Source organism: Xyrauchen texanus, chromosome 3 (assembly GCF_025860055.1).
Source record: "Xyrauchen texanus isolate HMW12.3.18 chromosome 3, RBS_HiC_50CHRs, whole genome shotgun sequence".
NCBI classification, from domain to species: domain Eukaryota; kingdom Metazoa; phylum Chordata; class Actinopteri; order Cypriniformes; family Catostomidae; genus Xyrauchen; species Xyrauchen texanus.
In genome coordinates, this window is record NC_068278.1 from 20,735,861 (window position 1) to 20,763,460 (window position 27,600).

Sequence of the window (27,600 nt, forward strand, 5' to 3'; positions counted from 1 at the left end):
TGACTAGAGTGCATATAAGCGTAGTTCGTAGGCTGGAACCCTGATTTTCATCTCTTCAGCGAAGCTCTCCGCATCGCTGACCTGGAAGCCGCGTCGCCGTTCGAGGGGCATCTAGCAAGCGTGGACAGCGCTAGAAGAAGCCGGCCGTCTCAGCCACCTTCAGCCATCCTGCGAGCTACGCCATCCGACGACGTATCCTTTTATTCAGCAAGCTAGTTCTCACGAACTATTCACAAAAGAGTACGAGCGTCTTTTTCAAGATGCCTCGCTCCACTTGCGCCTCATGTCACGCCCTTCTCAGCACAGGAGACCGCCACATCATCTGCGCTCTCTGCCTGGGACTGGGGCACGCAGAGCTCGCCCTCACTGAGGGCGGATGCGATTTCTGCGAGGAGCTACCGATGTCGACCCTGCGGGCTCGACTCGAAGCGGTCAAAGCAGAAACCGCCGCGCCGCCTTACCCTCAGCCGCGCAGGAAGAAGCGCCGCTCACAAAGGCTGCCGGAAACTGTGGATGAAGCGACTGCCTCGCCGGAGCCTCTCCCTTGAGCATCGTTTTCACCCTCCCCGCCCCCCCGGGACGCGCAGTTGCCGCCGAGCGGCCGCACTGCTGCCATCTCGGATGACGAGGCGGAGGATAAGGGCCGCTGTTCCATCATGGCTTCGGACAGCGAGGAGTGGACAGGCTCCCAAGCCTCCTCCTCGGCCCAGGAATCCAGCAGGACCCGCACCGGAGTCAAAGGGGAGTTAACACGCCTCCTCACACAGGCCGTCGACCGCCTCGGGCTCGAGTGGTCACCGCCCCCTGAGCAGGCACCCAACAGACTCGACGGCTGCTTTCTTCAAAGCCATCGCCGCTCTACACCCGCGGCCCGGGCAGCTCCCTTCCTGCCGGAATTACATACGGAGCTACAAAGTCGTGGAACGCTCCTTTTTCAGCCAGGACCCGTTCCCACGTCTCCACCTCTCTCGCGTCGGTGGACGGCGCCACTGAGAGAGGCTACTCCTCCATCCCCCCGGTCGAGGACTCGGTAGCAGCACACCTTTGTCCGCCCTCCACGAGATGGCGTTCCAAGCCTGTGCTCCCGTCTAAGGCCTGCAGAGCGACTTCCGCCTATGTTGGCCACGCCTATTCCGCCGCCGGCCAAGCCGCATCTGCTCTGCACTCAATCGCCGTTTTACAGATCCTACAAGCAGACCTTCTTCGGGAGTGGGATGAGAAAGGCAGGCACCCAGAGGCTGTTACTGATCTACGAAGTGCGACAGACCTCGCCCTTTGCGCTACCAAAGCTGCAGCCCAAGCTCTAGGGAAGTGCATGGCCTCGCTGACTGTGACCGAGAGACACTTATGGCTAACACTAGCCGACATGGGAGAAGCAGAGCGCTCCACGTTCCTCAACGCACCGCTCTCTCCGACCGGTCTCTTCGGCTCCGCGGTGAGTGGCATTGTTGACCGCTTCTCAGAAGTCCAGAAAGCCACCCAAGCCATGAACCTCTTCCTGCCGCGTCGCGCTAGCTCCTCTGCAGGCCGCTCACGTGATCAGCCTCCTGCACGAGCCTCTTCACAGCACCCAGTTCAACAAACTCAGACTTCTCAGCGTCGACAGGGCGGCCGCCCTCGATCAGCGCTCAGACAGCCGCCGCAGACCGCCGCCCCGCGGGCCTCGATTTAAGGTAACGCTGAAACCAGAGCAACCGAAGTCTTCCTAACTTTGTTGAACAAACGACGGCTCAGTTCCGCCGCAGCCGGACCACCGTCAAAGCTTTGCCCCCTGTCAGTCCCCTTCTGTCAGGCTACTACAGTGGTGAATTTAGCAGCCAACAAGCCGGTGACACTGCCCGCTTGCCTGCACTCAAACGCCGTTTTCACGGCGACCCAAATAAATCTTGTAAAGAGCAAACATGTCTTATGTGTAGAAAAAGTGCCCACAACCCAGTGTTCGCCCCTACACACAAGCATAACACATCCCGTGCCCCTATCAGAGCACGCTCTCATAAAGCGGTTACTGAACCGCTCGAGCGTCAGAGTCAATGAAGGCGCCCACAAATGCGTGCGTGCGCCCATTCTCTGCCCGCTCTGTCACACGACCAGCCCTATGTGTAGAAAATGTGCCCATAATCCAGTGTTCACTTCTGCACACAAGCACTGCATGTCTCGTGTCCCCACCAGAGCACGCTCACATAAAGCGGTTACTGAACCGCTCGAGCACTAGAGTCAATAAATGCGCCCACAAATGCGTCGCGCGCGCCCATTCTCTGCCCGCTCTGTTACACGGCCAGCAACCATTCCTCTGTGTGTAAGTCCCGTGCCCATGACTATGCTTGCGCATCACGTAACAGATGTGACTCTTTCCCCATTCATTCCAATCGGAAGTCACTCACAAAACAGCCTGTTCATGCTGTCTGCGAGCAATCATGCATGAACACACTAAACGCGCTCACACATTTTGTTCAGAGCTCTGTGTGCGGCAATCAGAGCGAATTGGCCATTCACCCTCTAGCGTTACGCTTCAAAGCGTGGGAAGCTATTCCAGGGATATCCAAGTGGGTGTTAAGCACAATACAACAGGGCTATTTGCTACAGTTCGATCGCCGCCCCCTCGCTTCAGAGCTCGGCTCGAAACCACTGTGAACACGGAAGCAGCGTGCATGCTTCGTTCAGAAATAGCAAGCCTTCTGTGCAAAAGGGCCATAGAAAAAGTGCCACCCTCTCTGAGCGAGTCGGGGCTTTACAGCCGTTATTTTCTTGTTCCCAAGAAAGACGGCGGCCTCAGACCCATATTAGATCTCAGGGTTTTGAACAAGGTGCTTGCAAAAGACCGTTCAAAATGCTTACAATCAGGAAACTCCTCGCGCATGTGCGCCAGGGGACTGGTTTATTTCTCTCGATCTGAAAGATGCATACTTTCAGATTCAGATAAATCCCCGTCACAGGCCATTCTTGAGATTCGCCTTCGACGGCCAGGTTTATCAATACACCGTCCTTCCGTTCGGCCTGTCCTTAGCACCCCGTACTTTCACGAAGTGCATGGATGCGGCGCTCGCACCCCTGCGGAGTCAGGGTTTGCGAATTCTGAACTATTTGGACGACTGGCTGATTATGGCTCAGTCACATATGGAGCTTCTGTCTCACAGAGCAGTTCTCCTCAGCCATCTGAACAGTTTGGGTCTTGCAGTCAATTGGACCAAGAGCTCACTACAGCCCAGTCAGACCATTTCCTTCCTGGGAATAGAACTAGACTCCGTGGCAATGACGGCTCGCTTATCTACACAGCGCGCACGCCGTGTTCAGCGACTAGCCGCATCTTTTCAGATGAACAGCCTCACGCCTCTGAAGAAATTCCAGAGAGTGCTAGGTTACATGGCCTCAGCCGTAGCAGTACTTCAGCTGGGTTTACTGCACATGCGCCCGCTTCAGCATTGGCTAAACACCCGCGTCTCGCCGGGCTTGGGCCACAGGCCGCCAGCCCATCAAGGTGACTCAGACCTGTATATCAGCTCTGCAGCCCTGGACAGTGGCCGAATGGTATCAGCGGGAGTGACAATGGGAGCTGTATCTCGCCGAAAAGTCATCTCGACAGACGCGTCCAACACGGGTTGGGGCGCGGTCTCGCGAGGGCTCTCCGGTTTTCGGCCTATGGTCAGTTCAGGAAAAGCTCCTTCACATAAATTGTCTGGAAATGATAGCGGTCGAGTACGCGCTCGTGCGCTTTCTCCCGGTCATTCAGGGTCACCACGTCCTGGTCCGTTCGGACAACAGATCTGTGGTATCCTACCTAAACCGTCAGGGCGGTGTCAGATCCAGGAACCTCTTCCATCTGACAAAACGCATACTGAGTTGGTCCCAGTGCCACCTGCGCTCGCTGAGGGCGACGCACGTGCCAGGCCACCTGAACGACGGCCCGGACAGACTGTCCAGAGACAATATTCCCCAGGGGAATGGTCCCTGCACGCTCAAACAGTCCAGACGTTATGGCACCTATTCGGCAGAGCAGAGATAGACCTCTTTGCGTCCAAAGAGAACTCTCACTGCCCAATATTTTTCTCGAAAAGCGAGGACGCGCTGGCCTAGGACTGGCCCAGACGCCCGCTTTACGCCTTCCCTCCCGTCTCGCTATTGCCACAGGTAATGCAGAGGATCAGGGAAACGCGTCACTCGGTGCTCCTCATAGCCCCGTGTTGGGAGAATCAGACATGGTTCCCGGAGCTTACGCAGCTGTCACTGACAGCGCCGTGGCCCATCCCAGTGAGAGCAGATCTCCTCTCTCAAGCTCGCGGCACAATCTGGCATCCCCACCCAGAGCGCTGGGCGCTGCATGCGTGGGTGATCAACGACTACCCGTCGCTCTGCCAGAAGGAGTAATAAACACCATCATACACGCTAGAGCCCCTTCCACGAGAAGACTCTATGCGTCAAAATGGTCTGTGTTCTCAAAATGGTGCACCGACAGAGACCTGGACCCGCGGACATGTGGGGTGTCGTCGCTGCTCGTATTTCTACAAGAGCTGCTGGATAAGGGCAGATCCCCATCCACGCTCAAAGTGTATGTGGCGGCCGTTGCGGCGTTCGCTGAACCCCTGCACGGCCAGTCATGGGGTAAAAACGAGCTGGTCATCCGCTTCCTCAGGGGAGCTAGAAGGATGAACCCCGCGCCCCCATCGGTTACTATCTGGGATCTTTCTATAGTTCTCGAAACTATGAAAGCCCCCCCTTTCGAACCACTTCAATCCGTGGATTTGAAATACCTTTCACTCAAAACCGTTTTTCTGACTGCCCTGTCATCATTCAAACGTGTGGGAGACCTTCACGCGCTGTCTGTCAGCGCTGCGTGTCTTGAGTTTGGACCAAGTGACTCCAAGGTCATTTTAAAGCCTAGACACGGCTATGTTCCCAAGGTGATCGGTACTCCTTTCAGAGCACAGGTCATTTCCCTATCGGCGCTGCCAGCACCGGATAGCGAACGCGACGCCAATCTCCTTTGCCCGGTCAGAGCACTGAGATTGTATACTGCGCGCTCCGCTGCTTTCAGACGCTCCGAGCAGCTTTTCGTTTTTTTCGGAGGGCGCACCAAAGGTCTCGCCGCCTCGAAACAGACACTATCTAGATGGATAGTGGACGCTATTGCTGCTGCATACGCGTCAAAAGACCTGCCATGCCCGTTGGGCATTAGGGCTCACTCCACTAGAGGCATGGCATCCTCGTGGGCATGGTCCAGCAGGATTTCCATTCACGACATATGTGTGGCAGCGGGATGGACTTCCCCCTCCACCTTTGTCAGATTTTACAATATGGAAGTGCCCGCTCTGCAGGCAAAACTACTAGCGGTTTAATACGCTACAGCTCCCCTGGTGAGCTGCACTGATGGGACACATTCCACACAGACCGGCACCGCCGCTCTGTCGTTCCCTTCCCACTATGTGCTTATGTATTACACAATCAATGACCCACATTCTTGCCGGCCAAATATTATTTCCCCACTCATAAGGGCTCCCCCGGGTCCCCCTTTAATTCCCTGGGGCTCATACAGTGGATGCTTGGCGCGCACGGCGTTGACAATGGGTTCCCGTAGCGTAAGCTAGCTTACGCAATACGAGAGAACCTCTCGTAAGAGAACGTATCGGTTACCTAACGTAACCTCGGTTCTCTCTAGATGAGGGAACGAGTATTGCGTAAGCTAGCTTACGCTACGGGAAAGATTCATCTTTTCTGAGATACTGAAGCCAAAAAATTATCCTTAATTTTTGTATCCATTGTCAACGCAGTGCGGCAGCTGCAGACCTTGAGCGGGCTAGCTAGCGAGCTCATAGGTTGCTCTGTGGCAACTGCTGCAGCCTATAGACGAGCTTGGGCGAACTCGCATCCAATGAGAGGCGTCCGCGCGCTCACTGCATCAAAGCCCGCCAAAATGGGTGTGACTAGAGTGCATATAAGCGTAGTTCGTAGGCTGGAACCCTGGTTTTCATTGACTGAAGCGAAAAGTCGCTCGTGGCGCGAGCACGGCCGGCTACGCAATACTCGTTCCCTCATCTAGAGAGAACCGAGGTTACGTTAGGTAACCGATACGTTTACATGCAACACAAAATTGGGGTAAAGGGAAAAAATTGACAGCATATGTGACAATGTTGGTTACCACAAAAAATTATTTTGACTCATCCCTCCTTGTCTTTAAAAAAAGTAAAAATCGAAGTTACAGTGATTTTTATCACACTTAAATCATGTTAACACATGTTAACATGTATTGTTTATATCTTGTGGCTATACTTTTGAAACTGTGAGTATTTTAACATTTACAGATTGGTCCCATTCACTTCTATTTTAAGTGTGTCGTTAAACCCACATATTTAAATTTTTTAAAGAAAAGGAGAGAGAAGTTGAAATAAATTTATGTGGTAATCAACATTATGCAAATGCTGTCAATTGAGCTTAACATGTATTGCATGTGTAATCAGCGTGGAAACATGCATTTAAACACGGTTATTGAGTTCAGTTTCTTCTTTTTTTGGGGAATTGAGGTTTGCAATTGACATAATAAAAGCCACAACACTCTTATTTTGATTTCATGGGGTCTTTACAGCCCTGTCTTTTGTACATTTTAAAAGGATGTGCTTCACATCTTTTTCCACATCCTTTATGGTATTTGCAGCCATGGGCCACAGAATTGCACGCTGGTCACAAGATGACTTATCTCACTGTAAGAGAGTTGAATGTATTCCATGAGTCCACTGATATGCCCATAGAGACCTGCCAAAACCTCTCCACTGTAAGGGTAATATACAGTATATTTCTCTCATTTTAACTACACCCATCTCTATTAAACTTTCAGAAAGGAACAAACAACTCTGAGAACAATAATGTGTGAAATAAGACAAGTTGTGGCAGCAGTGATGAATGAGAATGTTATTCTGTTCTTGCTTTTTTGTTGACAGACTCCATCATAAGGCTGAGTGTGTTCTGTGTGTGTTAACCTTGAGTAACTGTACGAATGCTTATTTTTGTTTGTTAGATTTGTGTGGACAGCTTGGCAGGAGCTGATCCTGTATTGGTTGCCTGATTGGAGCATCAGGGATGATTTCTCACTGTTTCCTGATGTCTGTCTCCGGCATTGAAATCCATCTGTCACCATCTATTAATGATCTGGTGGAGTGTATATGTGTGCGTGTATGTGTGTGTGTTATTGTGATGGAAATGAACAGCATGCAAAGTGGTTGAGGTTTTCATTATCCAACAGCTCTGCTTTTGTGATATTATTCTCCTGAAATGCTGTTGTTTGGCAGAATGTTTTGTGAGGTCAGGACTCTGTTTTGATGTTTTTATATTACAGAATTATATTATGAAGTTACATCTGTGACTTGTGTTAGTGGTATTTGTTCCACGATGGAACATAGTATGTTGAACTGAAGAAAGTTTTTTTTTTTTTGTGTGTAAGTTGCAAGGTGGGGCCTCCATTATTGCTCATTAAGCTGCTGCGTTTTGTGATTTAACATTAGCATTTTCTGTCTTGGCAGTCTGCCTGCTCTAGTCTCTGAAACACACACACACACACACACACACACACACACACACACACACACACACACACACACACACACACACACACACACACACACACACACACACACACACTTAACTACTTAAAAAATGCATTGTTGATGAAATTTTCTGGCCAGATCCAGCTAGGCGAAGAGACAATGTCTAGGTTTTTTTCTTTTTTTTTTTTTTTTTTTACAGTAAACTTACAGTACAATACCTAAAGTGACATTTTGTTACCGTATTATGAATCTCCATGTCAACATTTTGGGCGTGTTGAGAAATAAATGAGTTTCTTCAGTCTGCAACATTGGTCTTGTGTAGTGTTTGGTGAATTTACATTATATTTGTACTTTGTTGATGGTAGCCTACTCTAATCATAGGAAACATAGAAACAAAATCCCTCAGAAGCCAATAATAACTTTTTTAATTATTTTATTTGAAATAGTAAAGGTAAATATGCTGTTGTGTGATATGTTAAGAACAAAGTGTCTTGAACATACTTTGTTACATAGAATAATAAAATAGTGTTCTTTTATCATTTTCAGTTATGCCTGCCCCTGTACAACTTGTAAACAAACTGTGGTTGCTCACTTTACATAAACATCAGACAATCTCTTCTTATTCAGATTGTCAGATGTTTTGCTGGTAAAAGTTTGGAAGGTTATTTGTTATAATCTGACCAAAATGGTCACAAGTGTTTGGTCACACTCCACGGCTACTTGCTGGAAAAAGTAGTTCACTACTAGAAAAGCTACTCTGTTTTAAAAGCAGCTGAGCTAATGTCAAGCTACTTAAACATTTTGTTAAGTTAGTAGCATCGCTACATGTAGTTAGCTACTCCCCAACACTGCATTCACGTAAATTCGATAACAAAAATACGATCTGCAAATGTTTTCTTTTTAACTCTCTGGTGCACTTGCCCCATAGACTTCCACTGTACAATATGTTTTTTGTTATTAATTAAGAGATGTGCAAATGTATTTATTTATTTTTGCTGATAGAGCTTAAGTTGCATTTAACCCAGAATATTCTTCATGTTCCACTTAATTTGGCTTGGAAATTTCTTCTTCAAAAAATGGACTAATGAAACTAGGAAAAAGTTATTTAATATTTATTTTTGTTGTTTAGTTTTTATGTTTTCAAGTATACTTCTTCATTATATTTCCTTAAAATTATGTAAACATATTGTATTCTCCATTCACAGCTGCACATTGCTTTACTACAGGCTGAATTCCATCTCAGTAATTAATTTATCCAATTTTACACACACACACACACACACACACACACACACACACACACACACACACACACACACACACACACACACACACACACACACACACACACACACACACACACACACACCCCTACCTAGGGGATCACCAGATTGAATAACAGTAAGAACTGCTGCAGTCATCAGTCTCGTTAGGCATGCTGGGTAATGGAGTTTGCGGGAACTGCATCTCTTGCTACTATATCCAGACGCCTGACAGCCAATCTGCCTGCCTGTAGACGGCATCAAATCTCACATCATATAATCGAACAAGACATAACTTAGATAAAACTTCAAGCTTTTTGGGGGAATTTATTAGATATGACAAAAGAGTTTTAGACTTACAGTATGTCTACCTCTCATATTGGAAGCTAAGTCTATTGGTTTGTAATAAAAGGCTTGACTACAGTTCTGAACTCTTAATCATGAAAAAGAAAAACCTAGAAATACAACATGTGATCAGAGAGGGTATCACTTAAAGGACCTAATTTGTACAGATTGGGTATAGCGAGTGACAGGGCTGAAAGTCTGTGCCATCATGGAGCCCCAGAGGGGCCAGTGTTAAGTAGGTCGGCTCTAAAGGAGATGGAGCTGTCTCGGTGCCTGAGTGCAATTTCCAAATTTCTTGCCAATGACAGCAATCAGTCAGAGCTCTGGGAAATTGGCTTGAATAATTTAGCTTAATTATGAATCAGTGTGCATTATTCAATTACCTTTTTTTTTTTAACTCTCTTGGCCCATTGTGATTTTTGGGAGGGTAATTATGACTATACGAAAGAGAGGCTTTCTTTCTAGATAATACAAGCTTTGGTTGTTTTTGCATGCAGTAAGTCTGATAAGACTATCTTTTCTAGGGATGAGAATTGCCGCTCGATTTAATATTACGATATTTAGATGCTGATTCGATGTGTATTGCATCAGAATGAAGCGTTTAAATGTGCATCCCGGATGCAGAATGACACACTTCAATGTAACCAGAGCGCTTTGAGTCACAGAACAATCCTCCCTCTGCTTTCAAAAGCACATAGCATTTCGATTATACATATTGTGGGGTCGCAACATGTAGTTCACGGCATGCAACAGTTGGATGAGACTTTTTTACTGCAACTATTTATAATGGCAGGGTCAGACAGAAAAACCTGTATTATGCATAATAACAGAAACGTTACCTATAGCAGAGGATTTAGCTTTCTATATCTATCTATTATTGTATTTGAATATTAAGCCAAACATTTATTTTTTATCAAATGAAAAATCTAATTTTTATTATAGAGTCATTTTTGTAATAATTTGTGTCAAAAATCGGGATTAGTTACAGAATCTAGTTTTTTTCACACCTCTAGTCTTTTTTGTTGTTTAGCTGTTGTTTATCAGTCTATCTGGACCTGTTGGCATCTACAGGTGTTTATTATAGACTTCCTTTAAGATTTCTTCAATGCCCAGACTCTGAGCACATATTTGATGGCAAATATTGAAATTAGGAGGAACTCAAATATGAAATTATGAGGAAATTACTGCAGGATATTATATCCTGACCACAAATTACTACTTTGACTCATCACACACACAGGGAAGCTTTCTAGCCTGAAGAAAATGTACCAAAAAGTTCTGATTCTGAAAGAATCATTTTTCATTAAATAGATTCTGCACTCGTTGTACATCAGGGTTTTAATATTACTACAAACTGGTCACTAATACTGTCATGACATGGATGTTCCCATAAAACCATTGTGTACAGAACTGTGCAAAAGTTTTAGGCACTTGTGAAAAACAATTAACATCATACAAATTCCAGTAAATATAAACAAGCTAAATCAATATTCGGTGTGACCACATTTGCCTTCAAAACATCACCAGTTCTCCTAGGTACACCTGGACACAGTGTTTCTTGGTTGTTGGCAGATAGGACTTTCGAAGCTTCTCTGAGAATTCACCACAGTTCTTCTGTCTATTTAAGATGCGTCAATTGCTTCTGTCTCTTCGTGTAATCTCAGACTGACTCGATGTTCAGTTGGGGGGGGGGCTCTATGTGTGCCATGCCATCTATTGCAGGGCTCCCTGTTCTTCTATTCTATTTGTAAAAGTAATGTTTGGTAGTATAAAATGTATATTTACACACTACAGCTAAAGATATAAATAACCATAAATTTTTGTGAAACATTAAGACTTTTGCACAGTACTGTATATAAAAACATCCTGGTTTAGTCAAACTTCAGAGGACCTTAATCTAGAGACAATGTAGATTTCCTTAGCTTCTTGCATATCAGATGGTAATATTGTACTCTGATTTATAGAACATTGTGTGGACATAAACAATAACAAAGGGATTGCTACGCTACTCGGTCCTGAACCATTTCTGGTAGCAGCATTTTTACAACACAAAACTGTCAAAATGAAATGACTAGCACATACTTTTTGAGTCTAGCTAAAACAGAACAAATAAGATACAAGATACATAAGATAAAAAACTGAAATAAACAATGCAGTGTCATTACGGACCTTTTAAATAAGACTTTGAGGCAACATCTTTTTGTTTGAAAGCCTTTACAATGCATACAGAAAAAGATATATCCAACTCTTACCAGGTCATTTTTAATTGCTGATAAATTAGAAATGTTCCATTTCCATAGCTTATGAAATATGATTATTTATTGTAGACTATACTATCAAACAAACTGACTAATTATTGAGCAGATCGGAAAGATAGCAAGCAGAACACATATTATTTCCCTCACATATCAAATTAATATCAAGTAAAAGCCATGAGGAAAAAAAAAGGCTTTTAGAGTTTATAAGCTCTAAACAGATATCTTTTGTCACATTTTGCTTGTAACTCCATGAAACACCAACAAAACAAAAAAGAAGATGCTCCCAATTGAGACAATTGCTTTAATGGCCTAGAGTCCAAATACAATGTCATATGATACATAGATATTAAAATAATCCTGGATAAAAGGCGACTCTACCACAGATATCATTGTTATAATCCTGGGGGCAGTCTCTGGTTTCAAAGTGCACCAATCACAGCTGCTGTGGTCTGCTTCCACGCGACACACAGTTACATTTTTGAAGAGGTGCAAATCAGGCTACGGCGTAGGTTCGACGCAGAAGTATTAATTGGCCTTTACAATTAGTGGGTATATATTTTTTTTTTACCTACAAGGGATAAAATGTGTACTACATATTCTACAGTTGATAGCACTGCACGTATCCAGACGTCTCGCTTAACTGCTGCAATTCATGTGTCCATTTGTGTGTTTTATTTATTTTTATTTTTTTCCAGAAATCTAAACACTTTAATTTTCATTAGTTCCAGGCATTCAGAGAGCATTCATCCACCAAACAACATGGTCCAAATTTTAATGTTGACTTTTTATTATATTCATGTTAGCATTACTGCTATAAATCTATTATGGAAGTGTCTCTCTATGTTATTTAGATTGATTTTGACTAAGCAAATCTGTTCAAGAAACAAAGAGGTCACTTCCCAAACCAATACATATAATTATAAAATGGTCTATAACATGAAACTGAAGGATTACCATATTCATGTACCATGGTATTTACATGCCGCCAAAGCAGTGCCAAACCGCGTCTCAAAATAGCATTCTGAGATTATATTATTCTCACCACAATTGCACAGAGTGGTTATCTGAGTTACCGTAGACTTTGTTAGTTTGAACCAGTCTGGCCATTCTCTGTTGACCTCTCTCATCAACAAGACATTTCCATCCATAGAACTGCCGCTCACTGGATGTTTTTTTTTATTTTTTATTCCATTCAGAGTAAATTATACTCAAACCAGCCTGCCTGGCACCAACAATCATCCATGCGATTATCTAATCAGCCAAACGTTTGACAGCTGTGCAGTGCATAAATCATTCAGATACGGGTCAGGAGTTAATGTTTTCATCAACCATCAGAATGGGGAAAAAATGTGATCTCAATGATTTGGAGCTTGGCATGATTGTTGGAGCCAGATGGGTTGGTTTGAGTATTTCTGTAACTGCTGATATCCTGGGATTTTCACGCACAACAGTCTCTAGAATTTTCTTGAAATGGTGGCAGTTCTGTGGATGGAAATGTCTTGTTGATGAAAGAGGTCAACAGAGAATGGCCAGACTGGTTTGAACTGACTGCTGTAACTCAGATAACTGCTCTGTACAATTGTGGTGAGAAGAATATAATCTCAGAATGCTATTCAGCGCTGTTTTGGCAGTACGAGGGGGACCTATACAATATTATGCATGTGGATTTAATGTTGTGGCTGATTGGTTTATATCCTTGGGATTAGATTGGCAGGCCTAAATGAACAAACTCCTCCCAAACTTATGTTTGAAACGTATGCATATTATAAAACGATTATTTCCGGTTCTCAAAGCAGTATTTCAAGAGTGCTCATATATAGTATAACAGCACTGGGATGTTTCTCTGTTTGTATTATTCTGCTTGTCCACGTTTCAGACAGGCTTTCATTCTCACTTCCTCGGGCTTCTTTTAGACCTGTTTTTGTTTACGGAGAAATGTTTTTCAATATTTTCTCCTTGTTTAACTGGTGAGTGAAATCAATATCATACAATCGTGCAATTCTGCTGCTGTAATGAAAATCACCATGGCAGTGATTACATGTGGTCTCATGCACAGCCAAATAAGTACAGCAGCACTCTGGTTTGTGTGGCGTTGCTTTTTAATATTCATAATAACAACAACAATTCATTCATCCATCCATTTTCTATAGCCGCTTGTCCTATGTAGGGTTGTGGGTAGGGCTGGAGTCTATCCCAGCTGTCTCAGGCCAAAGGCAGGGAAATACCCTGGACAGGTGTCCAGTCCATCATGGGGCTAAAACACACAGACAATTTAGAGTTTCCAATTCACTAAACCTGCATGTTTTTTTGGACTGTGGGTTAAACCCTAAGGAAACCCACACGAACATGGGGAGAACATGCAAACGGGGAGAGACAGAACTCAAACTCTTGCTGTGAGGCGACAGTCCTACCCACTGAGCTCTATAAACCAATTCCTCATAATTTATAGAGTTATATGAGCTAAATTCCACTAATCCCCTTTCTTCCCTAATGATTTGTTCTTAACAGCACATTGTGACAAAACAGCATAACAAAATCTGTCAGTGCAAATCTATCAATCATAGAGCACTGAATGGCTCCTCACTAATCAGTTATTTACATAATAATTGTATTCTTGCTCATTTATGTATTATAAATACAATGTATTGCATAGAATCCCTAACAAAACCCAAAAATGAAGCACCTGAACGCATATTTTGTTAGAAGGAACTTTAACAATGACATCTGTATTTTTGCCACTTTTATTGAAAGGACTCTGAAAAGGTGACATGATGAAACAGTAGGGAGAAGGGTATAGGGGGATGATCCAAACTGGATTTGAGTTTACAAATTAGCTCCACCAAACAATGTATTGTCTCCACAAAGACTTGAAATGAATACCATAATTCATTCCATGGACAAACCAACTAACAAATAAATACATACATAAACTGATGCATTACTACGGTTCCTTGCTTTCTGGCTAACATAGTGGTCTCCAATTTCATGCTTCCACAGCTTTTGAATCGACAATGGCACTCTTCGACATTTATAGGTCCATAAAAATTCCAGTTTATTAGTGAGTCTGCTGGGGTGAAGCGGGCATGTACATATTGATCAAAAGAAAGAGGTTGAATAGCCCATGCATGACCACACTATGACCCTGCAGATTGATCTAATTTACTCAATCCCTCTATTGAACCCTACTGTGTCTGGATGTCCCTAGACCCCTTGGTATTTGTCACATTTTGTGGAGTGGTTTGATTTATGCAATGGGGAATGTGCTCCATTGTTGTGCAGGAGTGCTTGGAACGTATTCCCATTTATTCTATCTTTCATTGTGGGTGAAGCCTCTTTGTTTGGCTGTGAGAAATCATCCTTGACAACAGGATGTACATGTTTTAGTCAGCAAAATTATATACTTCTGTGATTCCGCCCACTGGATTTCACTACATATAATTCTGAATGTCGTCGTGCATACAGCTGTCAAGGGCAGGGTGATGTGGTGTACATCAGAGCCTGAGCTTATGTGTCAGCATTTTTCCACACATTTTTCAGAGTCCCGCCATTTTCACACCTCACAGATATGCAGCTCAGTGCTGCAGTGATGGATCGCCTGCCTCTCTTTTTGTTTTGCACCATTTTGTTCAATACACTAAAATGTAAAGCTAAAAAATGTGCTTCTTGTGGTAACATATAATTTAACCTGTTTAACCAGTTTTTTAAAGGAATAGTTCACCCCAAAATGTAATTCCCTAATCATTTACTCACCCTCATGCCCTCCCAGAAGTATATAACTTTCTTTCTTCTGCTGCACACAAACAGAGACTTTTAGAAGAATATTTCATCTCTGTAGATCCATACGATTAAAGTGAAAGTTGGCCAGACATTTCAAGCTCCAAAACTCACGAAAGGCAGCACAAAAATGATCCATGTCTCCAGTGGTTAAATATACATCTTTAGAAGTGATTTGATTGGTGTGGGTGAGAAACAAATGTTATTGTCATGTTAACACAAAAAGCACATTTGCACAGTGCACATTAAAAGTGTACAGTGTGTATACTATGTTAACTTTTTCAACTCTTTCTGGAGGAAAGGGTTCTTTTCCCTTACTGTGATGTTATTTTTTTGCAGCAATCTCTCATGGTGCCTCAGTATAATTCAATGCTGGCCATCAACATCCAGAGGCAAGACAGATTGCTTACCTAGAGTCAAGCATTTCCTTGAGCCATTGACTCCTCTTGAATTCATATGCAGTTGATTGTATTATTTAGATGCATGACTCAGAGTTGAGAGAACATTAGGTTTGGTTTTGTGGGTGGATAAATAGAAAAATAACGTCCTGTTGTGGTATTCATGCCACTCCTGAATAAATGTAATGGTTTCAGTGGTACATAAATACATTAAACTTCAATGAAATGCTACATTTATTGGTTATTAGATCATTATTAGATTGAATGGCTGTGTAGACTTGCTACAGCAGGTTGGTAGAACTCATGTTTTGTTTATTTGTTTGGTTAAATGCTTGTCTGATTTAGCTTTATGACCCATCAACTAAATTCCAAATGGCAGGCCAGAGACCTCTAAGCATAATCAATAAATTTACCAATGATGTCATTGGTACCTCTCCGCTAAACCTTGAGTAAATATGACCCAGTAAAGCATTATGTTTAAATAAATATTTTTAAAAACAGTGATTAAGAGATTAGTCTTAATCTCTTAATCCATTGCAGTCACTCTTGTGGTAAAATCTTTACTCTTGTAGTGTCTTTTTCCAAGTCTAACAAGCTGGCAACATTCTCAATACACTTATAGTTATCAAGTGTGCCTGTCCATATCATGAAAAATAAAATGTTCATAAACTATGAAAAAAATAAAAGAGCTTTTATTGAAACGACAGTGCTCATTCTGAACTTCAGCTATGAAGAATACAATGAATACATGACTGCTCACAGTTACACATCAGAAATGTGCAATTGATGTTTAGAAACTTAACCACTGCTGTGGCTCATTTCACACACAAAGAGTGTTTACATAGCACTGTCTTTAAATGCAAAAGTCTTCAAAGTAAAGCAGCAAAACGGCAAAATCAGAGAGAGAGAGTGGAAATAAGTAATGAAAAACTCAATTATTAGTGTATTCGGTCCATAAAACGTCTAGGTTACGTATGTAACCTCCGTTCCCCGATGGAGGGAACGAGACGTTGTGTCAGAGAAGCGACACTAGGGGTCTCTCTTGAGCGCCGATATTCACCTTTGAACTATGAAAAAAGGCCAATGAGAGTTGGCAACCAGTATTTGCATGTCCCTCCCCCGGACATACGGGTATTTAAGCGGCGCAAATACGGGAGTTCATTCAGGATTTTTCTGAGGAGCCAGAAATGATCCGGCCACAACAGGGGCTCGGCTCAGCGACGTGGCAGGGGAGACACAACGTCTCGTTCCTCCATCGGGAACGGAGGTTACATACGTAACCTAGACGTTCCCCTTCTGTCGCTCTCTCCACGTTGTGTCAGAGAAGCGACACTAGGGGTCCACTTAAAAAGAGCCATGCGCTGAGCCGTGTACGTGATCTGCTGATACAGGAGCGAGCAGGTATTCCTACGTGCAGAACGACCAACTGTATCAGGCTGCACGTACCCTTCCCCAATGCCCCATTTAAGCCATCAGGATTCCTTATCGTTACCCTGGAGGGGGGAACAAGGTGATGGCTGCCAACATGGGAACGGGCCAGCCTGGCTGGGCCTCTTTTCTCTCTATGTTTCTCGCATAGAGCAACTACGGCCGGGGCCCTTACACGCATTGAGGGAAGGGGGTCTTAGCCCTTATTAGGGCAGAGAAGACCCTGCGGAGGCCACACCTACCTGGGAGGGGAGGCAAATTTTGAGTGGCAAATACATTGCATGGCCTATACTTAGGTCTTATGCGGAAAAGTAGTGCGGTGGTAGATCCAGCCTCGCAGAGGGGGGAAGCATACAGCACGGCAACCGAGGCAGCTGTAACTGCCTAAGGGAAACACGGGAGTCAACTCGTGAGGGGACAGAACCGTGGTTTTACACACAGGGCGAGTCCGAACAGGAGGCCTTACCTGTGGGGCACCTATACCAGTACAGGGTAGCTTGCGGTACCCGCAGTGGTTTGGGTCGGCGAGTTCCTCCGCAGAACTGCGACCCACGAGGGCTAGGGAGGAGTCAACCAGTGTCCCAAACCTGGGATCTCCTGGGAATGAAGGTGCACTGTTTCCCCTGGTTAGGGGGAAGGGTGCTGGGTGCAAGCGATTCACCCGGTCAGATCGTGGACGTGCCACCGAGTTCTACGGGCTCGGTACCTGAGAGAACACAGGACGATACTGACTCAACTCGGAGATTGTAGAATCTCGCAAAAATGTTAGGTGTTGCCCAGCCCGCTGCTCTACAAATGTCTGCTAGGGCAGTGCCCCTAGCCAGTGCCCACGAGGACGCAACACTCCTGGTGGAGTGGGCTCGGACCCACAAAGGGGGGGGACACAGCCTGGGTGTGATAAGCCAGGGAAATTGCATCAACAACCCAGTGGGCGAGTCTCTGCTCCAGGTTCACCACCTGATCCCTGAAGGGTGTGGTAGGAACCTTGGGCACGTAGCCCGGTCGCGGTCTTAGGATTACGAAAGTGTCTGCCGGACCGAACTCCAGGCAAGCGTCGCTAACAGAGAACGCATGCAGGTCCCCGACCCTCTTGATGGAAGCGAGCGCGATCAGCAGGGCGGTCTTGAGAGAGAGGGCCCTGAGTCCAACTGAGTCAAGCGGCTCAAAGGGGGGTCTCCGGAGTCCCATAAGGACGACCGAGAGATCCCAGGAGGGAAACAGGTTAGGCCGGCAGGGAGTCATCCTTCGGACACCTTTTAGGAACCTGACGATTATGTCGTGCTTACCAAGAGACTTGCCGTCTACCGTGTCGTGGTGGGCCGCGATAGCGGCAACATACACCTTGAGGGTGGAGGGGGACAGCCTCCTCTCCAGCCTCTCCTGAAGAAACACGAGCACTGACCTAACTGCGCACTTCTGCGGGTCTTCGGCTCGGGAAGAACACCAGTCCGCGAACAGACGCCACTTCAGGGCGTAAAGATGCCTGGTCGAAGGGGCTCTGGCTTGGTTAATAGTGTCTATGACGGCCGAAGGTAGGCCGGCTAGATCCTCCGCGTCCCGTCCAGGGACCAGACGTGGAGATTCCAGAGGTCTGGATGCGGATGGTTCGAAAGAAGCGTTGCACACGGCGCCCCAACCCAATTTGGAGGCGTCGGTTGTAACCAGAACGCGACGGGACACCTGCTGCAAGGGTACTCCTGCCCGTAGAAAGCAGAGGTCTGTCCAGGGTTTGAAGGTTTGGCGGCAGGCAGGGGTAACTTCCACGGCGTGCGTGCCGTGGCGCCATGCTCGTCTCGGGACTCGAGTCTGGAGCCAATGCTGAAGTGGTGTCATATGCATCAACCCCAGTGGCGCGGCCGCCGCGGAGGATGCCATATGCCCCAGGAGCCGTTGGAAATGTTTCAAGGGGACCACGGTGCCTGGTTCGAAAGAAGCGAGGCATTCCAGCACTGACTGAGCACGCTCGTTGGAGAGACGTGCTGTCATTGAGACTGAGTCTAACTCCAAACCGAGAAAAGAGATGCTCTGGACCGGGGTGAGCTTGCTCTTTTCCCAGTTGACCTGAAACCCTAAACGGCCGAGGTGCTTGAGCACCTGGTCTCTGTGTGCGCATAGTAATTCCTGCGAGGAGGCCAAAATGAGCCAATCGTCGAGGTAATTGAGTATGCGTATGCCCGCTCCTCGTAGGGCGAATTGAGACGTGGAAGTACGCGTCCTTCAGGTCTACCGCTGCGAACCAATCTAGATGCCGGACGCCAGATAAAATTTGTTTCTGGGTAAGCATTTTGAACGGGAGTTTGGACAAGGTCTGATTGAAAACTCGCAGGTCCAAGATCGGTCGTATGCCGCCGCCTTTCTTGGGTACAACGAAGTAAGGGCTTTAGAAACCCTTCTTCGTTTCGGTCGGAGGGACAGGCTCTATCGCGTCCTTGATTAGAAGGGAGGCGATTTCCTCAGCGCAGGGAGTGGGCATGTTCAGCCGTGCACTCGCGGAGGAACGAACGCCCACGAAGGGGCGGAGACCTGGCAAACTGAATTGCGTAACCGAGTCGGATGGTCGGTGCAGCCACCGTGACGAGCTGGGCAGTGAAAGCCATGCCTCTAAGCTCCGTGCTAGGGGCACCAAGGGGACGAGTATTTTGGACGTACCCGGCGGGGCTTCGCAGCGGTGCGGAACAGGTGACGCGGCGTCGGGAGGCTCTGTGGCGTCCCGAGGCTCTGGTGCTGAGAATAAACTCAAAGCACTTACCTTGTTCCGTGCACCCAGCAGGGGGCGGGTTCGTGACTGAGGAGGAGGTCTGATGCTGGCGTCCTCTGGACTCGTCTGAACTGGCCGGCCGGGGAACAGTCGTGGGGCTGAGGGCGGGAGTACCGCATCCTGGGCGCCGAGACTGTTGAGGCCTGAAAGCACAGTGCCGTGAGAACGGCATTTGCGGGCCATGTGACCCAGAGGTAAAGGAAATAGCTCTTTTATTGAGAATTTGGGGCAAATGAAAAAACAAAAGATTCTCCTCCCGGCCCTCCACCGGGGGACGGAGTGGTCTTACCACCTCCGGAGCTAACTTCTTGTCCTCTGGGTCCGCTGTCTCAGGGACGCTTGGGAGCCTTCCGGGTCCTCGAAGGGGTCCGTGAGGCAGGGGGCGTACGCTTCCTGCGGTTTGCTCGACGCCGGGGCTGAGAGCTGGGCCCAGGTTGGGGCGGAGCAGAAGGTCTTCTGGCCGCGGGAGGACGCCCTCGGTGAGCAGGTGGGGCCTGGGCCGTGGCGGGAGGAGGTCTGAAGCGAGGCATTCCAGCACTGACTGCACACTGACTGTGCAATTCGCACATCGGCGTGGCATGATGTGCGAAATGGCCTCCGTCTGCTTCTTCACCAGGGAGAACTGCTGGGCAAAGTCCTCAACGGTGTCGCCGAAGAGGCCGAACTGGGAGACAGGGGCGTTGAGGAAGCGAGTCTTGTCAGCTTCACGCATCTCAACCAAGTCCAGCCATTGCTGACGTTCCTGGACCACCACAGTGGCCATCGCCTGCCCGAGTGCCTGCGCTGTGACCTTCGTCGCTCTCAGGGCGAGGTCGGTCACTGAGCGCAGTTCCTGCAGCGTGTCGGGATCAGGGCCACCCCCGTGCATGTTGCGACGTGCCTTGGCTTGGTGGACCTGCAGGAGAGCCATGGCATGCAGGGCGGAAGTAGCGCATCCGGTAGTGCTGTAGGCCTTCGCGGTGAGCGAGGATGTTTCTCTACAGGACCGGGAAGGGAGTACAGAAGGGAGTACAGCAGGCCACTCCAGCCGCGGGGGGCGGCTGGAGTGGCCTGCTTACAGTTGTAAGCAAGCCGCGACCGCAATGTTGTCATGGTCATGTTCTCGCAATGAGAACATGAACCATCCACAAACGCAGCCTCAGTGTGATCGCTGCCCAGACACACGAGACAACGCCTGTGGCCGTCGGAAGCGGAGAGTACTCTACCGCATCCAGGAACAACACAGGGGCGGAAAGTCATCTTTATAAAGACGCGTCCTTAAAAGGATGTTCAACGCCGCTGTGTTTTTGCTCTTTTAGAGGAAATTACTCTTTTAAATAAAATCACTCTTTTATGAATGAAAGAACTCGTAAGAGATCTTTCTTATCTGCAACTATCGATGCGCTCCGGGGCAGGAAGTGCACAGCCGTGCAAACAGGAGAAAGCCGCTGTTGTGCGCCGTAGAATCCAACAGCATGCAGCAGAGGATAGCAGGAACTCGGTGTGTAAAACACAGCAGTCTGCAAACACGACCATCGGCTCCGAAGAAATTTTCTGAATGAACTCCCGTATTTGCGCCGCTTAAATACCTGTATGTCCGGGGGCGGGACATGCAAATACTTGTTGCCAACTCTCATTGGCCTTTTTTCATAGTTCAGAGGTGAATATCGGCGCTCAAGAGAGACCCCTAGTGTCGCTTCTCTGACACAACGTGGAGAGAGCGACAGAAGGGGAACTCACATTATATGTGGAATTAAGGAAAAAAAAAAACATGTAATTTTTTTTTTAATCTGACTGACCCTTTGAATCTCTCAAATAGAGTAATATCACTGACCGTACAGCATGCTGTAATACTGAGCTACATGAGCAAGTTTGATTACTGTGCCAAATGCATCACCCACGGCTCTAATGACATTACCAGGGCTTCCCTCGAGAGAGAGAGAGAGAGAGAGAGAGAGAGAGAGAGAGAGAGAGAGAGAGAGAGAGAGAGAGAGAGAGGACTCTGATAAATTATGATGGGCACAAAAAGGAACACACTGCAGAGGTGATGAATGGAGATTCCCTGCAGGCGAACTGATATGATTTCACTGAGTAAATATGACGCTGTTAGGGAGTCACTGTTTGCATGCCCTCCCCACCACTTTTCTCAGTTATATAATGTGCCTCGGTCTGCAATTAGTTTACATGACAGATCTAAGGTAAATGGATGCATACTATTTGCAGTGTTCGCAAAAGTATTCACACAGGACCATATCAGGCATATTGAATCATGCTCAAACATACATGCACACACTGTTTTATGGTTGATACTGGGTCATGGATCTTTGCACAGACCCACAGGTTTCTGTAGAGTAGAACATGAGCTGAATTAAACATAAGGAGGTTCATTCCCTGCAAATGCAACAGTAATTTTTCGGACTATTGACATTCCTCCTGGCCTTTCATGTTTGTCTTTGTCAGTATAATCAAATTTAAGGGATTGCATAATGGAATAGCTTAATCCAGGGCCATCAATCTGTGTTTTCGGTGGTTTGGCAGCACAGGCTGTGCTTATGTATAGGCTATAATAAATACAAACTTGTGATTTTCCCTTTATTTGTGCTATTTTATGATCAAAATGCTACTTACCTGCTCTGAAATTCCAACAATTGTAAAATCGTTACCAAAATAGTTTAGAACCACATATTTGTAGAGTGTTATGACATACTGACTTGTATATTTAATATGCACACTTGTTTTATTGATGCAGCTAATGTTCATACTGGTAAAAATCAAAACCAAAAAACAAACACTCCTAGCACTCGTTTATATGTGAAGAACTATGCCAAATTTGTTATGTGAAACCAATCAGATCAATAAGATCTGCCTGGCAGATGCTGTGATTTTACAGGTCTGATCGGTTGGGGCTAGATATTACCGAAGGTTTTTCATGTCTGAAATTGTGATGGATTATAGACCCAGGTCTACTGCAGTTAGAACAGGTCAGATGACAAATGCAGAGCACTGAGCAGATTTCACACTGAAGACACAGTGACATCTAGTGGTTTTAATAATACTGCACACCCGTATCTCATGTTGTGATGTTGCTCTGGCAATTTCAGAAAGTCAGATCTCTTTTGATAGTCTTGTGTATTAGGATTACCACACATGAAATGCTATTAAATACTCTTTTAATAATTATTTCGGTTGAGAACTGTTTATTTAGTTTCAGGTTATGTAATGAGCCTCTGTCATCAGGGACGATGCCAGGATTTTTTCACCGTGTGTGTGTGTGTGTGTGTCTGCCATGATCAGTCTGTGGTGGCAGCAACATTTTGCGAGTGTTACATCGTCCGACCACAGACTTCCCTTGGATCCAAACAACATATTCCACAGTTACTTTTGAGTTTGAGCACGCACACACACACGCAGTGAAGCTGTATTGATATTCTTGCAGTGTTTGCAAATTACTGGGAAACTGCTGCGTATATACTGCAAAATTGGTCTCTAAAACTTGTAGTTTGTTGCAAAAGTAATTCGGTGTTAAGGCAGATACTAGGAGTTTTTAACCAGTGGGGCGAAAAAATAAATATTCAGTCACCAGTATCTGCAAATTACATCTTTAATTTACGCAAAGACTGTTTAGACCAAGACAAACCACTTGTATTAAAAATAATGGGAGAAATTAGAACACCATAATATGGCAGATCTAGAAAAGGAATTCCCACCTAACAGGTAAGAGTCAATCACATTTCAGCTACAGACATTGCCTGTCAGTCAACTTGAGAACGTACTTGCACATTAGCTGGAGCAGCACAAAAAATAGTTGTGTGTGTGTGTGTGTGTGTGTGTGTGTGTGTGTGATATGAGCTAAAGAAGCACAATTTTATCCCATTGTTGTCCAATTTTACTGCCGATTTGAAATATGTTCTTTGATCGTAATCTTGACCAACTGTTTTGGAGATTTCTGTCCTTCTCCATTCAAGTAGATAGGATGACTCAATCACCTGGTGATTCAAGCTCACACATTAAATCAACAAATTTGTTGTACACAGTGCATTTTCGTTGTAGCATTTCAAACATAGAGTGCCATTATAAAAACTAAATGACAAAGAAATAAAAAATATAAGGAGTGCATTTTTAACCTTCTTCTAACAACTTCTAACAACTGGAGTGGTGGTGGCATAGTGGCTGAAGCACAGGGCTGTTAATCAGAAGGTCACAGGTTCTAACTCCATGGTCTCCACCATTGTGTCCTTGACCGTAAGTCTTTTTGGATAAAAGTGTCTGCCAAATGCGTAAATGTAAACTCTAATATTTCAAAGATTATTTTCTTTCATGGTATTTGTGGATGAAAGACATTACAAACATCTCTTTTAAAGAGAAAATAAGTATTTGACTTAATACCCTTGTGCTCGTCTTCTAACAAATTGAAAGATTCAGAAGACATGACAAACATTCTGTTAAGGGCACATAATCCCTGCATTCTAAATTGGATAAATCAGCTTCTGAAGGGCACTTCGAAGTGATAACAATCATGATAGTCATGCTGTAAGATCGCTTCAAAAATAATTTCCAATAAAAATGACTTAAAATGTTAGTTATGAATAAATGTAATTTTTGAGCCACACCTTTCAGCTTTTACAGTGGATGTTCAAATTTTTTGAAGGTAATGGGGTATAGGGTTGATCACTAATGAATGGAACACACCCAGTGAGCAACAATGATTTTTACGGTGCATTCTGTAAATTTTAAGGGACGAACGTTTCAGTGCACTAGAATGATTTTGCTATTGAGGCAGCCCTAGAAATGGCCGACTACCTGATCAGTGCCCTGACTACTGAACTAGGGAGCTGATTGAGATGAATCAATTGAATAATTGCTTCAAATCATTAGTTGAAAAAACAGAGTTGCTCACAGTGGAAGTTAATGAGAACAATTAGTTAAGTTGAAAGATTCATTCAAAGATGCTGATTCATTCATGTGAAACACTTCAAGTGTTTTAGCAAAAATGAACGGAAGTATGAAGAACAGTAAGTCAAATACGGATTCTCATGCATCATGCTAAGTAACGAACCATGTCCACAGTGTGTTTGATGTTCTGGTGTGCTTGCACATGTCAGTTTAAAATCTGTGAATCTAATAAGTGCAGTTGATGTTCGGATGACTAGCTAACTTCCGCTATTCACCTTATGTGCCAGAGAAACTAGCGCGTAGCCATCTTGAACATTTTGTCTTTTAACTTCCGGTCAGTTGTTTTCTATGTGCTGAACAGATGTTAATGTCAAAGTGTAATTAGCTAGCGGAGTGGATTTACAGGTTATAGAGTTGTTAAAAGGGTACTTCAGTAGTTTGAATGTTAATGTAATTTGTGATTTGTCAGATTAAAATGAACATGCTCCTCTCAAACCTCTGTTAATTGACTCAATTTCAGTAGTTTGTATGTTAATGTAATCTTGTGTTGAAGCAATAAACGTATTTGGCTTGTTGTCCGTATACTGGAGGGCTCAGAGCTCGAGACTTGACTCGAGTCCTGATTACCCCCTAGGTGGAGATGGGGTGGAGGTGGGATGTCAGGAGAGTTTTATATACTCGGTTTATATACTCCAGATTTGTCAGATTAAATGAACATGCTCCTCCCGAACTTCTGTTAATTAACATTCATAAATACACAAGATCCTACATTCATGCTGTGGACATACTGATATGTCTTTGTACTCCAAGAGACAACACAAAGTCATTAAATATATCTCTGTACAACACCTCTGAACATCTTCTCATGCCATTCACCCGTTGCATTTATGAGTGTTAAACTTGGATGAAGGAAGGAGTGCCACTGTATTACACACACATACAAACAGAAATATACATGTGAAAGCATACATTTTATTTTATATTCAGTTTACAACCACATTTAAAATGTGGGGTGAAAAATACATTTTAAAAAGTGCAAATGTTCATGTTATGAACTTGCATGTAAAATTATAGGAGCTGTCACTGTTTGAAATTTCATGTCAGCTACAGATTTTACCACAAATTTGTAACAAGTTGAGTTAACATGCTCCTCTCGACACACACACACACACACACACACACACACACACACACACACACACACACACACACACACACACACACACACACACACACACACACAGTGTTTATATTTTATATCTCGCCTAAGTGCGCTAAGTGTGCCAGGACTGCCACTGGTGCCCCCAAAATATGTCCCTGAACACAGTCATGCTTACTATGCTGTTTTCTTTTTAATGTGTTCGCAGGGACCAGCGACCCCTATGTGAAGTTTAAGATCGCAGGGAAGGAGGTGTTCCGCAGCAAGACAATCCACAAGAACCTTAACCCTGTATGGGATGAGAAAGTCAGTCTGCTGTTGGAGAGTTTGAGAGAGCCACTCTACGTGAAGGTACATGATGAAACTTAATCAAGGTTTGATAAATCATGCATTGCATTTGCAATAGTAATACTTAATGAATCCTAATTTGTTGTCCTTTTTTGAACTTCTTCGTATAAGTTGAGCCACAATGACTTTAATTCATTGGTTATTTCAGGGCAGGTTCTAGATGAATGATTACAACATAAATAAACAAACAAATAAGTAAATAAAAAGTTAACAAAGTTGAGTTGACATGAACCGTTCTCAGAGATGTAGGATGTCCAAATTTAATAATGTTGTGTAGACATGCCAGTTAAATTCTTCATTACTTGCCAGATTAAAACACATTTAAGTAAGTAATCCAGTAAATTTGTATTCTGCATATACACTAACCTTTTAAATGGTCAAAGAACATTCTGATGCTTTTCTTTATTATGAGTGTTCAAATCAACATCTGTCGGGTGTTTTCTTTCCTCTTAGGTCTTTGACTATGACTTTGGGCTGCAGGATGACTTCATGGGTTCTGCATATCTCTATTTAGAGTCCCTTGAACATCAAAGGTCCTCTAACGCTTGTGACAATGTATCTAATGCATGCCGATTAATTAAGTTTACCACTGCTTCCCCCTACTGTTATTTTATGTACAAAAACATTGATAGCTGGTACTGTGTCAGGTTGTTCCTTAAATTAACTGTATTCTTTCTGTGCCTTTTTAGGACACTGGATGTGACACTTGACCTCAAAGATCCCCACTATCCCAATCATGACCTTGGTTCACTTGAGCTGGCAGTCACACTTATTCCAAAAGAAGGAGAATTCAGGGAAGCAGTGAGTACTATTTTGTTCTTCATATCTCCATGTACTTGTTTCTAATTGATGTATTTTAGCAGGTGTGTGATATGGTAGTGCTGGATCAGCTGTGCCTAAATTACTGGATACTTTACTCATTAACAGAGCTGATCAAATATTATGGAGATTTCCAAAATTCCCATTGTTTGTCATTCTCAAAAAAATAGAAGAATTCTGCTGTCATTTTTTAATTGCAACTTTAGGGTGATAATATTAATAATATTAACAACTTTAGGCTGAACATTTTTATTTTCAGACATGTAATCTTAAAAAAAAAAATGGATATTACTATACTTCATAGCAATTTTCATAGTTTGTCTGAACAATATTTAGTTGGCTTAAAATCCCAAATTGCTCTTTGGTAGTGCAATCTTTATAAAAACTATTTTAATAATCATTATTCACTAATTACGAACGACTGGAAAAATCATTTAAATTCATTGGTCAAGATGTGTGCCAACTCTATAACTAATTTTGCCCAACTTTCACTTTTAAATTTCATTTTCAGTAATTTTAGACATTTTTCTTCAACTTTCAAGGGAGCTCTTAAGATTTTTTTTCTGAGCAAATGTATTATTCCACCTAGATGACTGCAATGAAAATGTTTACAAATTAGGCAGTCATACAGCACATTTTTGCATAATTGT

General features: G+C 44.5%; 1 protein-coding gene across 5 annotated transcripts in view; it reads left to right on the forward strand.

Annotated features, from left to right (window-relative positions):
* Nucleotides 1–27,600, forward strand: part of mctp1a (multiple C2 domains, transmembrane 1a) — a 229,609-nt gene that overhangs the window by 92,472 nt on the left and 109,537 nt on the right. For all 5 annotated transcript variants that reach the window (XM_052106496.1, XM_052106499.1, XM_052106498.1 and 2 more), the window contains 3 exons: nucleotides 25,992–26,134; nucleotides 26,585–26,664; nucleotides 26,821–26,932. In XM_052106496.1, coding sequence (XP_051962456.1) covers nucleotides 25,992–26,134; nucleotides 26,585–26,664; nucleotides 26,821–26,932 — 335 coding nt within the window. The remainder of the gene's footprint in view (nucleotides 1–25,991; nucleotides 26,135–26,584; nucleotides 26,665–26,820; nucleotides 26,933–27,600) is intronic.